The sequence below is a fragment of the Camelina sativa genome, chromosome 10, assembly GCF_000633955.1.
Source record: "Camelina sativa cultivar DH55 chromosome 10, Cs, whole genome shotgun sequence".
NCBI classification, from domain to species: domain Eukaryota; kingdom Viridiplantae; phylum Streptophyta; class Magnoliopsida; order Brassicales; family Brassicaceae; genus Camelina; species Camelina sativa.
Window position 1 is genome coordinate 3,865,025 of NC_025694.1, and position 15,072 is coordinate 3,880,096.

At 38.0% G+C, this 15,072-nt stretch overlaps 5 protein-coding genes across 6 annotated transcripts in view; 4 read left to right on the forward strand and 1 right to left on the reverse strand.

Moving 5' to 3' along the window:
• Window positions 1-1,663, forward strand: part of LOC104716926 (V-type proton ATPase subunit c''1) — a 3,053-nt gene extending 1,390 nt beyond the window's left edge. The window contains exons 2-4 of the mRNA XM_010434402.2: window positions 46-123; window positions 962-1,132; window positions 1,224-1,663. Of these exons, the coding sequence (XP_010432704.1) occupies window positions 46-123; window positions 962-1,132; window positions 1,224-1,389 (415 nt within the window). The 3' untranslated portion in view covers window positions 1,390-1,663. The remainder of the gene's footprint in view (window positions 1-45; window positions 124-961; window positions 1,133-1,223) is intronic.
• LOC104716927 (serine hydroxymethyltransferase 3, chloroplastic) lies at window positions 1,934-5,353 on the forward strand. The gene is made up of 12 exons (XM_010434403.2): window positions 1,934-2,045; window positions 2,557-2,786; window positions 2,898-3,093; window positions 3,200-3,374; window positions 3,458-3,575; window positions 3,656-3,768; window positions 3,875-3,997; window positions 4,108-4,212; window positions 4,295-4,381; window positions 4,470-4,577; window positions 4,673-4,745; window positions 4,875-5,353. The coding sequence occupies exons 2-12, from the start codon at window positions 2,570-2,572 to the stop codon at window positions 5,147-5,149; spliced, it is 1,590 nt and encodes a 529-aa protein (XP_010432705.1). The 5' UTR covers window positions 1,934-2,045; window positions 2,557-2,569; the 3' UTR covers window positions 5,150-5,353.
• On the forward strand, window positions 5,587-6,414 carry LOC104716928 (heat stress transcription factor A-4a-like). The gene is made up of 2 exons (XM_010434404.2): window positions 5,587-5,960; window positions 6,074-6,414. The coding sequence occupies exons 1-2, from the start codon at window positions 5,748-5,750 to the stop codon at window positions 6,275-6,277; spliced, it is 417 nt and encodes a 138-aa protein (XP_010432706.1). The 5' UTR covers window positions 5,587-5,747; the 3' UTR covers window positions 6,278-6,414.
• LOC104716930 (probable boron transporter 7) lies at window positions 7,672-14,567 on the forward strand. Of its 2 annotated transcripts, XM_010434407.2 has the most exons (13): window positions 7,672-7,865; window positions 8,084-8,230; window positions 8,339-8,421; window positions 8,531-8,723; window positions 8,821-8,959; window positions 9,051-9,216; window positions 9,297-9,463; window positions 12,551-12,724; window positions 12,807-12,902; window positions 12,990-13,106; window positions 13,199-13,521; window positions 13,615-14,044; window positions 14,132-14,567. In XM_010434407.2, the coding sequence occupies exons 2-13, from the start codon at window positions 8,127-8,129 to the stop codon at window positions 14,159-14,161; spliced, it is 2,022 nt and encodes a 673-aa protein (XP_010432709.1). In that variant the 5' UTR covers window positions 7,672-7,865; window positions 8,084-8,126; the 3' UTR covers window positions 14,162-14,567. The 2 variants fall into 2 exon arrangements, with proteins under 2 accessions (XP_010432709.1, XP_019086643.1); XM_019231098.1 differs by lacking the exons at window positions 7,672-7,865; window positions 8,084-8,230; window positions 8,339-8,421; ... (2 more) ...; window positions 9,051-9,216; window positions 9,297-9,463 and adding exons at window positions 11,826-11,948; window positions 12,040-12,205; window positions 12,286-12,452.
• The window catches only part of LOC104716929 (probable potassium channel AKT5), a 4,345-nt gene continuing 3,926 nt past the window's right edge, over window positions 14,654-15,072 (reverse strand). The window contains exon 12 of the mRNA XM_010434406.2: window positions 14,654-15,010. Coding sequence (XP_010432708.1) covers window positions 14,745-15,010 — 266 coding nt within the window. The 3' untranslated portion in view covers window positions 14,654-14,744. The remainder of the gene's footprint in view (window positions 15,011-15,072) is intronic.

A 15,072-nucleotide genomic window follows, 5' to 3' on the forward strand; every position in this document is an offset into this window, starting at 1 on the left:
TTTTTTTTTTTTTTTTTTTTTTTTTTTGCTTTTTTCTCATTAAAGGGGAATTTACATTACAGGAAGTAGTTTGATCGGTGCGGCTATTGAAGCTCCACGTATCACTTCGAAGAATCTCATCAGGTATGTTAAAGTTTCAAGCTTTTAATTTCTAGTTTTTGAAAGGATCAGTTGAGTTTAACTTGATGGTCAATTGAAAGATTCTTAGCCAATTAGTTCCCATTTTTAAGGAAGGTTCGATGTCTTGTTCTGAGTAGCAATGAGAATTCATGGCTGAGTCGCGTAATTCATATTCTTTCCTGGATATTAATTAGAGTAGATTGTCACATAATGATAGAAGAAGTTGTTGACCTTGGGGATATTAGAATCCAAGGACTCGATCTTGTTGGTAGGGCTAATAACTTTGGTGTATGATGAAACACAATGGATCATGAAGGCTCTGGCTTTGGGGATTTGAGCACTGGATACGATGATAATCAAGTGTCTTTTTTGTCTTTCTACGTGTATTTCAGTAGAAACAGATGTACAATCGAGATAGCTAACAAAAAAAAAACAAATGAGGGGGATATAGATTACAAATATCTCTTTTTAATGTCTGTGTTAACGTAATTTGTGGTGCCTTCCTGTTTGGCTCCTTGATTCTTGGACCTGAGTCACCTAATTAACCGCGCAATGATGTCATCACGGTACCCCATGGGTCTAATGGGTAGTATTAAGGAATGCTTAATAGGGAGTAGTTGTGTTTGCAGTTTTATTTATTGTTACAGAGCTACAGGGTTGGAGTTTCATGCCGTGTAACATCAATATCAACAGCGAACTTAGGATCATCGAACTTAGGATTGCTTAAGTAGGAATAGTTGTGTTTGCATTCTAATTTCTTGCTAAGAGAGCTTCAGGCTCAAGATTAGATGCAGACACTATGCAATAACGAAGCATTTCTTGTTCTTTTTAACTGTCCCAGTGTCATCTTTTGCGAGGCTGTAGCTATATATGGCGTTATTGTTGCAATCATACTGCAAACAAAGTTGGAGAGTGTTCCGTCTTCAAAGATGTATGACGCTGAGTCTCTTAGAGCTGGGTATGCAATCTTTGCATCTGGAATCATCGTTGGATTCGCCAACCTTGTATGCGGGTCTGTATCTTCCCCTCTTTCTCTATTCTTACAGTTTCGGTTTATGGATGTCATCCTCAGATATGCAACCTAGGTCACATTTCTCTTGCAGGTTATGTGTAGGAATCATTGGAAGCAGTTGTGCATTGTCCGATGCCCAAAACTCTACACTCTTTGTAAAGATTCTTGTGATCGAGATCTTTGGGAGTGCTCTCGGGTTGTTTGGAGTTATTGTGGGGATCATTATGTCTGCACAAGCAACGTGGCCAACCAAATAGATATATCCATCCGGTCTGTATGTGTTGTGGTCTATTTGCAAATCTGGAAAGAACATGGCTTCTTGATAATCTTCATTGTTGTATGGATACTGACGTCTAGAAGAAAAAAATTATGTGTGAAAACTGAGAACCACTTTTGGATCCCTAATATTTTTTTGTATTTGTTTAAAACTTTGGAATAAGTCACTTTGGAGATCATCTTCATGTTTGTATTCATTCTCTTTGGTTTCTCTGATAATCAAAGACAAGTTTTTGTATATGATTCGTTTATCAATCTGTCTATCCACATGGTTATGTTTATAAATATCTCCTGCAAGTACTATGTTGTTGATACAATTGGTCTCTTTATCGGTAAAGTCAGAGTTACACAAAACCACTACCCAACTAAACCAGTAGAAAAATTCAATCTATACAACACATTGCTTACTAAGCAGAACCGGTTTATGTGATAAACCAAACATTGTACCAGCAGACGACGCCGTTTGGGTATGTGATTATTCGGTGGCTGTCCCGTTCCTGGAGCGTGGAGCTTTATTTGTTGTGTGTTGTGTGTCCCCTAAAACCCTAAACACAGTCACTTCTTCTTCTCCTCCACCACATCCTTCAATCTCTGTCTTCCTTCTCCCTCGCAAGCTAAAAAAGTTTCTACCTTTCCGGTGAGTGTTGTCTGTTTTCGTTTCCTCGCTTCTCTTCTTTTTCTGGGTTTTTAGTTTCCGCAAGATTTTTTTATTGGAATGAAAATTCCCTCTGCTGTGTCTAATATTTGGTAATTTGAGGTATGGTTTCGGTGGCTGTGAGCTTATAATATGCGCCACTGCTTCTCTCTGTCTCGTTGGTGTTTGATTTTTTTGTTCAGTTTGCTGTTGATTTTTTAGTCATTTGATGAGTCATAATCGGAACAACCTGTTGTTATCTGAGATTCTAGTTTAGCTTTTTCTATGTTCTCTACTCATATTTGCTTTGGAAATTGTTTGTTTGCAAGTTCAACACATCTTCTGTTGTTCGTTTTTGGGAACCTTTGCAACGTATAAAACAGGAATTTTTACATTTTTCGATATCTATATCTGAGTCGAGAATATTTGTTCAGATATTTGCTTTTCAATTAGCTGGGGTACAGTTACTGGTCTCTCTGTTTAATTGTTTTCCTTTGATTTTTTTTTACTGTAGGAGTAGAGAAAGTATGCAAGCTTGTTGTGCTGGTACTTCGATGGTTCCTCTTCAGCAACCTGGACGTGTTCAGGGATCTGTCTTTCCCTCGTTAAGCCCTCCAGTGACCAAATTTTCTCAGCAATTGAAGTTCAATGTTTCACAACCATTCCGTTCTTCATTTCTTGAAAGAAACTTGGTTTCTGAAAGAAGAGCATCTTCTGTCTCGCTATCTAATGTCGAGATGAGCAGTAAGAGAGTTTTATTATTTTTTCATTTTCTTGATTTATGGTTGATACTGTGAAAGACATATTAGTGCGTGGTTTTGATTTCTTTTACTTGACTGTGACTGATATTTATAGGCAATGAAATCCCTTTTGCGGATTCTGGTCTTGGTGAAGTTGATCCAGAGGTCCGAACGATCATCACAAAGGAGAAAGATAGACAGTTCAGGAGCTTGGAGCTTATTGCGTCTGAGAATTTCACGTCTCGAGCAGTTATGGAGGCTGTTGGATCATGCCTTACCAACAAGTATTCTGAGGGACTTCCTGGTAAAAGGTAATGAACTATGTAAGATTAATTTTTGTTGCCCCACTTTTGTTCTTCTTGTTACTCATCTGCTAGATTTCATAGTTTTTTTTCTTCTGTTGTCCATGTTTCACAGATATTATGGTGGCAATGAGTACATTGATCAATTGGAGACACTTTGCCAGAATCGGGCTTTGTCAACTTTCCGCTTAGATTCTTCGAAATGGGGGGTTAATGTTCAGCCTTTATCTGGTTCACCTGCAAATTTTGCTGTCTACACTGCAATACTTAGCCCTCATGATAGGATCATGGTAAAGATTTTTTCCACTTTTCACCTCATTTTTTTTTTGTGTGCTTGAGATATTGAATATAAGGGATTGTTTGATACGTTCAGGGTTTGGATTTACCTCACGGTGGTCATCTGTCTCATGGGTTCATGACTGCTAAAAGGCGTGTATCTGGAACTTCAATATACTTTGAGTCCATGCCTTATCGACTTGATGAATCCACAGGTACTGGATTTTTTATGACATAGTCTTGCAACTACTTTTGTGTGAGGCTATTTCCTGATGTCTGATTATTTATTGAACAGGCATTGTTGACTACGATATGCTCGAGAAAACTGCTGCACTCTTCAGACCAAAGCTTATTATCGCTGGTGCTAGTGCGTACAGCCGAGATTTTGACTATCCTCGCATGAGGAAGGTAGAAACACAACCTGGTCGTTGAAACTATCTTTCATGTGTCTGTCTAGTTTTTGGCTTTCAATCTGATATGTAATTGTCCTCGCAATTTGTATGAATTTCTGAAGATCGCAGACTCAGTTGGTGCTTTCCTGATGATGGATATGGCTCACATCAGCGGGCTTGTGGCTGCTTCTGTGGTAGCTGACCCATTCGAGTATTGTGATATTGTTACAACAACTACTCACAAGGTATTTATTTGTGTTCCGAAATCTGAAACATAATTATGATTTGTATCTAGCAGAAAAAAAAGCTCCAAAATTAACCCATGATTTGATGGTTTTATAATTTTCCTTACTAGTCTTTGAGAGGTCCAAGAGGTGGCATGATCTTCTTCAGGAAGGATCCAGTTAACGGTGTTGAGCTTGAATCTGCCATTAACAATGCTGTCTTCCCTGGTTTGCAGGTTAAGATATTTTCACTATTAGCTCTCTTAGATAATTCTTCTTTCAAGGTGACTAAAATTTGTCTTTGTTGTATATTTGTAGGGTGGCCCTCATAACCACACAATTGGAGGATTAGCAGTCTGCTTGAAACACGCACAATCACCGGAATTCAAGGCTTACCAGAAAAGAGTAATCACCCTGTTACTTGATCTTAAGTTCTTCTGCGGTGGGAGAAAGTTTGTAATTAACTTCTAACAATCTTCTTTTGCTTGTTTAGGTTGTGTCTAACTGTAGGGCGCTAGCTAATCGATTGGTGGAACTTGGGTTTAAGCTGGTTTCTGGTGGCAGCGACAATCACCTTGTTCTTGTCGATCTTAGACCATTGGTAAGTTCTTACAAACCCCATTAATCTCCCAAAGCAAATGGACTAAAATCAGAGGATCACTAATTATCAATCGGTATTTTTTTTGCTGTGGTTAGGGCATGGATGGTGCTCGGGTTGAGAAAATCTTAGACATGGCATCTATTACTCTCAACAAGAACTCTGTCCCTGGTGAGTTTCTTTCTGCGCTTATTCTGGTTTTAAATTTCGTATTGAAAAGCTAATACCGAGAGAATCCTGTGTTTATTGCCCCTAGAGTCGTGAAACTAAGACTGTGTGGTTTGTGAAATGGTGAAACAGGGGATAAAAGTGCCTTGGTTCCAGGGGGAATAAGGATAGGATCACCAGCAATGACAACAAGAGGACTGTCAGAGAAAGACTTCGTAGCAGTGGCCGACTTCATAAAGGAAGGAGTAGAGATAGCGATAGAAGCCAAGAAGTTCGTGCCGGGATCAAAGCTGCAAGAATTCACCAAGTTGGTGACTTCACCTGAGTTTCCATTGAAAGCGAAGGTAAAGAGTCTAAAGGAAAGAGTAGAATCCTTCACCTCTCGTTTTCCCATCCCTGGCGTTTAAAGCTATAACCAGATCTCTTACTCTTGTGTTGTAACCTTATATTATTATTATTCAAACCTTTTTGTCCTGTCTTTTAGGGGTTTTTCTTTGCTTGTTTCACAAGTTTGAAAGCCACATTTTGAATCTAGAGAAATTCAAAAATAGTGATGCATAATGCTGTTTTCAAAATAAATTTTATATTTATCATTTGTTGGTGGAATGACTTTTACGTTGTAATTTAACGATTTCTTCTATATTCTCGTTGAAGGCAAAATCTAGGAGATATACATTTTTTACTAATGAGATAGAGATGATCAATTTGATTGCTGTAAAATAGATATAAATAATGAATGATTTTGAAATGTGTTTCTTTTTTTTTTCCTAACGTCGAGAGCAAATATTTCGCGGGATGTGACGAATTTATCTCACTTTTATTTCTCTCTCCAGCACTAGTAGCCCAACACTAGGTTGTATATGGAAAAGGCCCAAAGCTGTGGTCTTTTTGACATTAGGTGTATACAAAAGAAGCTGTGGTCTATGGGGGGGGGGTTGCGGTTCTAGGGTTTGTTCGTTGTTTCATCTACGTTTTTGGGGATTTCTAGATCCGAAGTCTTTAGCGATGGCGGATATGGTGATTCCATTCTACACCTGCTTGTATGAGGTTGTGAACGATCATTCATTGGATTCAATAATCTCGTGGGGCAAAAGCAACCACAGTTTCATCATTTGGAATCCGAGAGAGTTAGACAGCAAGCTTATTTCGATTTCGAGGCCCTCACGACGTCTTCCTTGCTCCAGTCTCAAAAAGTTCTTCCACGACGTCAAGTTTTATGTAAGTTTTTAACAAATGAATCATCTCTCTCTCTCTCTTCTATCGCACATACAGTTTTGAATCTTGCTATATATATGAGCATGTATGTATGTATGTTGGTTGTTTGTTTGTAGGGATTTAAAAGAGTTAAGGGGTCTCCGCGCCTGGAATTCGGAAATGCCTATTTTGTGAGAGGTAAACCTGAGCTCTTGCAGAAGATGCAGCAGAAGTCTTTTGACAAGAATCTCCGTAAATATCAAGCAGCTATTACAGCAGAGAATCAAGCAATTAAGGATGCAAAGGATGCAGAGGCTCGCTTGCAACATTTGCGTATTTGATCTTTTTTTTCTTCTCTTCACAAGTTTGTTATTGTTGTTCTTCTTGTTGCTTTCTTTCTATGTATCAACGCTTTCTTCTTTTAGTTGCTTTCTTTGGTGGCTTTTGTTTAAGTTTCGGGTTTCTGATACGATGTATGTTTTCGTTGATTAGTACTTTGCTCTATTGCTATGTACATCTCCTTGCCCAAGATCTTGCTACTTACTTTAAGATAGCTTCTTACAACCAAATAAAAACTTTAGTAGTGGCTCCGATGAAACAGATATAGTTTCCAAGTAACCCCTTCCTTGTTCAAATCCTGTGGTTGGTTGGGTGATACTCTAGTCTTTTTGAGTCGTCTTGTGCATATGAGTTACCACCAATGCCAGATATCACCGACTTTGTTTAACACCGAAGAGGTTTGGATTCATCAACTTCCTCGATTGACTGTTCATACTTAATTAAATTTTTGCTTTTATATTTCATTTCAGAGCCTATTATGATATCGACAGGTGTGTGTTTATCGCCCCCTAGAGTCTTGAAACTGAGACTGTGTGGTTTGTGAAATGGTGAAACAGGGGAAAAAAGTGCGTATGTTCCAGGAGGAACAAGGATAGGAGGGTCGCCAGCGATGACGACAAGAGGACTGTCAGAGAAAGACTTTGTAGCAGTGGTCGACTTGATCAAAGAAGGAGTAGAGATAGCGATAGAAGCCATGATGAAGTTAGTGCCGGGATCAAAGCTGCAAGAATTCACCAAGTTGGTGACTTCACCTGAGTTTCCATTGAAAGAGTGGGTGAAGAGTCTAAAACAAAGAGTCGAATCCTTCACCTCTCGTTTTTCCATTCCTGGCGTTTAAGCTATAAATATACAGATAAACTCATCTCTACTACTCTTGTTGTACCCTATATTCATTCACCCTTTTTATCTGTCTTTTAAATAGCCTTTTAGGGGCTTTTGCTTTGCTTGTGTCACAAGTTTGAAAGCCACATTTGAATCTAGAGAAAATCCAAAAATAGTGATACATACTATTTTTCATAATAAAATTTTATTTTTATCATCGGTTAATGCTTCTTCTATATTCTCGTTAAAAATAAAAGACAAAATTATAGGAGATATATATACTTATGAGCTTTGTGATAAAAGCAGAGAAAAAAAATAAAGAGTTATGAAAAAATTAAAATAGAAATGAAATAGTGAATGATTTTGAAATAATTTTTTTAAAAAAAAAAATATTTTTAACGTCGAGAGCAACTATTTCGCGGGATTTGGCGAATTTATCTCATTACCCAATCTCCCTTTCTTTATTTTTTTTTCTCCAAAACGTATTATTTTGTTGTTGTAGCCCTTTTTTTTCCAAAAATATTATTCATATCTCTCCTCTGCCTTAATTCCTCTGAGGCGTGGCGTGAAGACTCTCTCTCTTCTCTCTATCTCTCTCTCTCTCTCTCTAAAACAGAAAGAAAGAGAGAGATCCAAATCCAACGATAACAGATATTATCTGCTTTCCTTTTCTCCTCTCCCTTACACCGGAATCGAATCTCTCACATTGGTCGATCTTTTCTAGTAACGGCGGCGGCCACCGCTTTCTTCTTCTTTCTCCCCCTCCAGGTTCGGTTTTGTTTTCCATCATCGTTCCGTTCCATGCACGCATTAACTCAGATTTGAAGAAAACAAACTAACAATGTTTTTAGGAAATAAGAACGTACGAGTTGCATGTTGTTGATGATTCAAGGCATCATCCCTCCCTGCAGTTTTCTTTTCTTATCAAACATTGCCGTGAGATATGATAAATTGTTTGGTTGATTTGTATGTGTATCGATCCACAGGCCTTCATTGGTAATTGCTGATTCTTGAAAAGGTTAGCAATATATGGAGGGAGTTAAATTCCCCTGTGGTGGGATTATTAACGATTTCAAAGGAAGAAGAAAGTGTTACAAACAAGAATGGCTTGCTGCCTTCAATTCTGGTGTCAGGTCTCTTCATCTTCTTCTTTATATATATTTTCATCTACTTCACGTCCAAATTCAATATTTTGGTCCAGAATTATGAATTTTGGTTTTTTTTTTTACTATCAATGTTAGGATTTTGGCTCCAACTCTGTATATTTTCATTGCCTCTGCACTACCTGTGATTGCATTCGGCGAGCAGCTTAGCAGAGAGACAGGTTACCTCTACACCGGATCGATCGTGTTTACCAATATTAGAGTTGACATTTGTGTTGCTTCCAGAGAAGCTTTGTCTGATGGTTTTATCCCACTCTCCTTGCTTTATAGATCGAAGCCTTGGCATAGCGGAATCATTAGCTTCAACAGCTATTTGTGGAATTATTCATTCAGTTTTTGGTGGACAACCTCTCTTGATCGTAGGGGTTGCTGAACCCACTATTATAATGTACACATATCTTCACAGTTTCAGCAAAAGCAGGCCTGAGCTGGGTCAGAAACTCTACTTAGCTTGGTCTGGATGGTATGTACATTTCTAATTTTCCGTTCAGTTTGTTTTTTTTTGGTAATTCCTTCTGTCTTATTATTAACACTGGAACTCTTTGTTTTTCTTTCAACAGGATCTGTGTCTGGACAGCAGTTTTGCTTATCCTTCTTGCAATGTTAAACGCATGCAACATCATTTCTAGGTTTACAAGAATCGCAGGAGAGCTCTTTGGAATGCTCATAACCGTTCTTTTTATCCAGGAGGCTGTTAAGGTTCTCTGATGGGTAATTTAAACATGGTAAAAGTCATACAAAAGGCATTTAAACATATTAAAACTTAGAAGTGTTTTATTTCATAATTCAGGGACTTATAGGCGAGTTTCTTGTCCCAAAATCTGACGATCCAAGTTTGGAAGCGTATCAGTTCCAATGGCTGTATACCAATGGTCTTCTTGCCGTCATATTCTCATTCGGTCTTCTTTACACTGCTCTGAAAAGCAGGAGGGCAAGATCATGGAAATATGGCTTCAGTATGTCAAAAGCTTTGATTTGGCTAAATAGGTGAAAACTTGACAGAATCATTGAACAATAACTAGCTTCATATTTGCAGGGTGGATGCGAGGTTTTATAGGCGATTATGGAACTCTCCTCATGCTTGTGTTGTGGAGCGCATTTTCATACACAGTCCCTAGAAACCTTCCTGAAGGAGTTCCAAGGAGGCTGGAATTGCCACTTCCTTGGGAATCCGAGTCTTTGTATCACTGGACAGTCGTCAAGGTACTAACTACTACTGCATACCTTGCTGCATTTGTGAATGTGACACTTTACAACAGAGAAGGACCAAATCATTGCTTTTGNGCAAGAATTCACCAAGTTGGTGACTTCACCTGAGTTTCCATTGAAAGAGTGGGTGAAGAGTCTAAAACAAAGAGTCGAATCCTTCACCTCTCGTTTTTCCATTCCTGGCGTTTAAGCTATAAATATACAGATAAACTCATCTCTACTACTCTTGTTGTACCCTATATTCATTCACCCTTTTTATCTGTCTTTTAAATAGCCTTTTAGGGGCTTTTGCTTTGCTTGTGTCACAAGTTTGAAAGCCACATTTGAATCTAGAGAAAATCCAAAAATAGTGATACATACTATTTTTCATAATAAAATTTTATTTTTATCATCGGTTAATGCTTCTTCTATATTCTCGTTAAAAATAAAAGACAAAATTATAGGAGATATATATACTTATGAGCTTTGTGATAAAAGCAGAGAAAAAAAATAAAGAGTTATGAAAAAATTAAAATAGAAATGAAATAGTGAATGATTTTGAAATAATTTTTTTAAAAAAAAAAATATTTTTAACGTCGAGAGCAACTATTTCGCGGGATTTGGCGAATTTATCTCATTACCCAATCTCCCTTTCTTTATTTTTTTTTCTCCAAAACGTATTATTTTGTTGTTGTAGCCCTTTTTTTTCCAAAAATATTATTCATATCTCTCCTCTGCCTTAATTCCTCTGAGGCGTGGCGTGAAGACTCTCTCTCTTCTCTCTATCTCTCTCTCTCTCTCTCTAAAACAGAAAGAAAGAGAGAGATCCAAATCCAACGATAACAGATATTATCTGCTTTCCTTTTCTCCTCTCCCTTACACCGGAATCGAATCTCTCACATTGGTCGATCTTTTCTAGTAACGGCGGCGGCCACCGCTTTCTTCTTCTTTCTCCCCCTCCAGGTTCGGTTTTGTTTTCCATCATCGTTCCGTTCCATGCACGCATTAACTCAGATTTGAAGAAAACAAACTAACAATGTTTTTAGGAAATAAGAACGTACGAGTTGCATGTTGTTGATGATTCAAGGCATCATCCCTCCCTGCAGTTTTCTTTTCTTATCAAACATTGCCGTGAGATATGATAAATTGTTTGGTTGATTTGTATGTGTATCGATCCACAGGCCTTCATTGGTAATTGCTGATTCTTGAAAAGGTTAGCAATANCCGGCTTATCACTATGATATCTTTATCCTAGGAATCATGGTATGGTTATTATGGTGATGGCTTTCATTTTTTTAGTTATAAATGAATGAATCATTACTTATTCGTTTCTATGTTGTTGTAGACATTGATCTGTGGTNGTGGGATTATTAACGATTTCAAAGGAAGAAGAAAGTGTTACAAACAAGAATGGCTTGCTGCCTTCAATTCTGGTGTCAGGTCTCTTCATCTTCTTCTTTATATATATTTTCATCTACTTCACGTCCAAATTCAATATTTTGGTCCAGAATTATGAATTTTGGTTTTTTTTTANAATCCCCTATGCACACAAAGAGTCTTGCAGTTCTTAAGAAGCAGGTTAGTACAAATATAAAAACAGAACACTCCGACTGAATCCAACTTTCACTTGGTTGAAGTCTGAAACGTTTTGAGTATCAATTGCAGCAAATGCGTNTGTATATTTTCATTGCCTCTGCACTACCTGTGATTGCATTCGGCGAGCAGCTTAGCAGAGAGACAGGTTACCTCTACACCGGATCGATCGTGTTTACCAATATTAGAGTTGACATTTGTGTTGCTTCCAGAGAAGCTTTGTCTGATGGTTTTATCCCNATCAGTCTTATCATATTGAAACTTGTCAGGCTACAGTGGTGAAAGAGTTAGAAAACCTGAAAGAAGTAGTGATGAAAGCAGATGATGGAGGAGGAGACACAAAGGGGAAGAAATTTGATCCAGAGGTACATATTGAAGACCATTTGCCCGCNCTATTTGTGGAATTATTCATTCAGTTTTTGGTGGACAACCTCTCTTGATCGTAGGGGTTGCTGAACCCACTATTATAATGTACACATATCTTCACAGTTTCAGCAAAAGCAGGCCTGAGCTGGGTCAGAAACTCTACTTAGCTTGGTCTGGATGGTATGTACATTTCTAATTTTCCGTTCAGTTTGTTTTTTTTTGGTAATTCCTTCTGTCTTATTATTAACACTGGAACTCTTTGTTTTTCTTTCAACAGGATCTGTGCNGCTATTCATAACTCCTGGTCGTCGATTCAAGTACTACAGAAACTCTACTTTTAAACATCACAACCTCTTTCAGTTTTTTGAAGAAAATTTCTGATTTGTTTATGTTTTTGTGTGTGTGAACAGANTGGACAGCAGTTTTGCTTATCCTTCTTGCAATGTTAAACGCATGCAACATCATTTCTAGGTTTACAAGAATCGCAGGAGAGCTCTTTGGAATGCTCATAACCGTTCTTTTTATCCAGGAGGCTGTTAAGGTTCTCTGATGGGTAATTTAAACATGGTAAAAGTCATACAAAAGGCATTTAAACATATTAAAACTTAGAAGTGTTTTATTTCATAATTCAGGGACTTATAGGCGAGTTTCTTGTCCCAAAATCTGACGATCCAAGTTTGGAAGCGTATCAGTTCCAATGGCTGTATACCAATGGTCTTCTTGCCGTCATATTCTCATTCGGTCTTCTTTACACTGCTCTGAAAAGCAGGAGGGCAAGATCATGGAAATATGGCTTCAGTATGTCAAAAGCTTTGATTTGGCTAAATAGGTGAAAACTTGACAGAATCATTGAACAATAACTAGCTTCATATTTGCAGGGTGGATGCGAGGTTTTATAGGCGATTATGGAACTCTCCTCATGCTTGTGTTGTGGAGCGCATTTTCATACACAGTCCCTAGAAACCTTCCTGAAGGAGTTCCAAGGAGGCTGGAATTGCCACTTCCTTGGGAATCCGAGTCTTTGTATCACTGGACAGTCGTCAAGGTACTAACTACTACTGCATACCTTGCTGCATTTGTGAATGTGACACTTTACAACAGAGAAGGACCAAATCATTGCTTTTGTTTGGACTAAAATTGTAGGATATGGGGAAGGTCCCGCCTCTTTACATCCTTGCTGCATTTATACCAGCAATCATGATCGCAGGTCTATACTTCTTTGATCACTGTGTATCTGCACAAATGGCTCAGCAGAAGGAGTTTAATCTCAAAAATCCCCCGGCTTATCACTATGATATCTTTATCCTAGGAATCATGGTATGGTTATTATGGTGATGGCTTTCATTTTTTTAGTTATAAATGAATGAATCATTACTTATTCGTTTCTATGTTGTTGTAGACATTGATCTGTGGTCTACTTGGACTTCCTCCTTCAAATGGGGTCATTCCACAATCCCCTATGCACACAAAGAGTCTTGCAGTTCTTAAGAAGCAGGTTAGTACAAATATAAAAACAGAACACTCCGACTGAATCCAACTTTCACTTGGTTGAAGTCTGAAACGTTTTGAGTATCAATTGCAGCAAATGCGTAAGAAAATGGTACAGAAAGCAAAAGAATGCATGAGGGCAAAAGCTAGCAACTCGGAGATCTACGGGAGGATGCAAGATGTGTTTATAGAGATGGAAACATCCCCTAAGGCACCTAACCATATCTGTCTCATTAATTTACTGCCTCTCTTGATACCAAGAAGATAATTTCTCATCAGTCTTATCATATTGAAACTTGTCAGGCTACAGTGGTGAAAGAGTTAGAAAACCTGAAAGAAGTAGTGATGAAAGCAGATGATGGAGGAGGAGACACAAAGGGGAAGAAATTTGATCCAGAGGTACATATTGAAGACCATTTGCCCGCTAGAGTAAACGAGCAGAGAGTGAGCAATCTCTTGCAATCGATCCTTGTTGGGTTGTTGATATTTGCAGTACCAGTTCTCAGAATGATACCAACTTCAGTCCTATGGGGTTACTTCACTTACATGGCTGTTGATAGTCTCCCTGGTAACCAGTTCTGGGAAAGACTTCAGTTGCTATTCATAACTCCTGGTCGTCGATTCAAGTACTACAGAAACTCTACTTTTAAACATCACAACCTCTTTCAGTTTTTTGAAGAAAATTTCTGATTTGTTTATGTTTTTGTGTGTGTGAACAGAGTTCTTGAAGGCTTACATGCATCATTTGTGGAGATAGTACCATACAAGTCGATTGTTATGTTTACACTCTTCCAGCTTCTGTATTTTCTGATATGTTATGGAGTGACATGGATACCTGTAGGAGGAATATTGTTCCCATTGCCGTTCTTCATCCTCATTGCTCTAAGACAACACATCCTCCCGAAGCTTTTTGATCCATCTCATCTCCAAGTTTTGGATTCTTCAGAGTATGAAGAGATGGTTGGTGCACCACAAAGAAACTCCAGCTTCGGTTTCAATGGGGAGTTAAGAGAGGCGGCGCTTCCGATCAGTGTTGTTGAGAATAGTGAAGACGAGTTTTATGATGCAGAGATCCTAGATGAGATTACTACTAGCAGAGGTGAACTCAAGCATAGAACCTTAAGTGTCAAAGAAGACAGATCCCAGATGGTAAAAATTTATAATCATTCTTGAAATCGATTTGTTAACATAAATCTTATTTGATCTGCACATTATACAAGTTATTTTTGTCCTCAGGTGTATCCAGAAAACAGTGGACACTCATAATTAAGTCTTGCTTGAGAAAAGGAACAAATCCGTTTGCTTGAAAGAAACCGCAGATTAAAATGGTACGAAGAAGATGTTTAGAGGCGATAGAAAAAGCAAGTGAGCATATAAAGATGGGGCAAAGAGAGGGAGGATACAAGTACAACAAGCTTGCTGATTGTTTCTGCTATGAAACATGTTTTTGGTTTCCTCACTTTTTTGTTTCCTCACTTTTTTGTTATATTTTGTTTACTTTATCTACCACACAACAACAACAACAACAACAACAAAAAGAAAAAAGGATAGATCACACACTACTAGACAATTCTCTCATTTCTGCCTTTAGGGCTGAAAGATGAAGTTTTTGTTACTTCTTTTTGTTTTGTTAGAAATAAAAAGCTGGATGACAAGAGAGAATTCCTTCTACTGATCCTTTTACTTTTAGTTCTGTTGTGCGTTTATGTTTAATGCAGCTGATTACGTCTGCAGTTACATTGTCATGACCAAAAACTGTTGACAAAGATGATGTTATGAATCCGATTATGTTAAATGGCTAAAAAGTATAAAATCAAATATCCCTTTACATCTTTAACTGGCGTGTTTTTCAAGAAACCTTCAGAAGAAGGAGATAATCACCGTCTCTTATAATACTGATGTCGTCGATTTCGGCTCCTTCTTTGCTCAGAATCTTTGTGGCTACGAATCCCAGCTTCTTCTCACCAATTTCAAATAACTCTTCAAGAGAATCCGGTAGCTTTACTACTTTACCCGAGGAGGAAACCTCACCACTGATCGTCACTCTCGCCGGATAAACCACACCTGCTCCTTCACTTATTGCCGCAGTTCTGGTAGATGCCCCACGTTCTACACCTGAATCAATAGAAAATAAATAAATTTAGTACTGTTTTTATTTCCAAAAAAAAAAAAAAAAA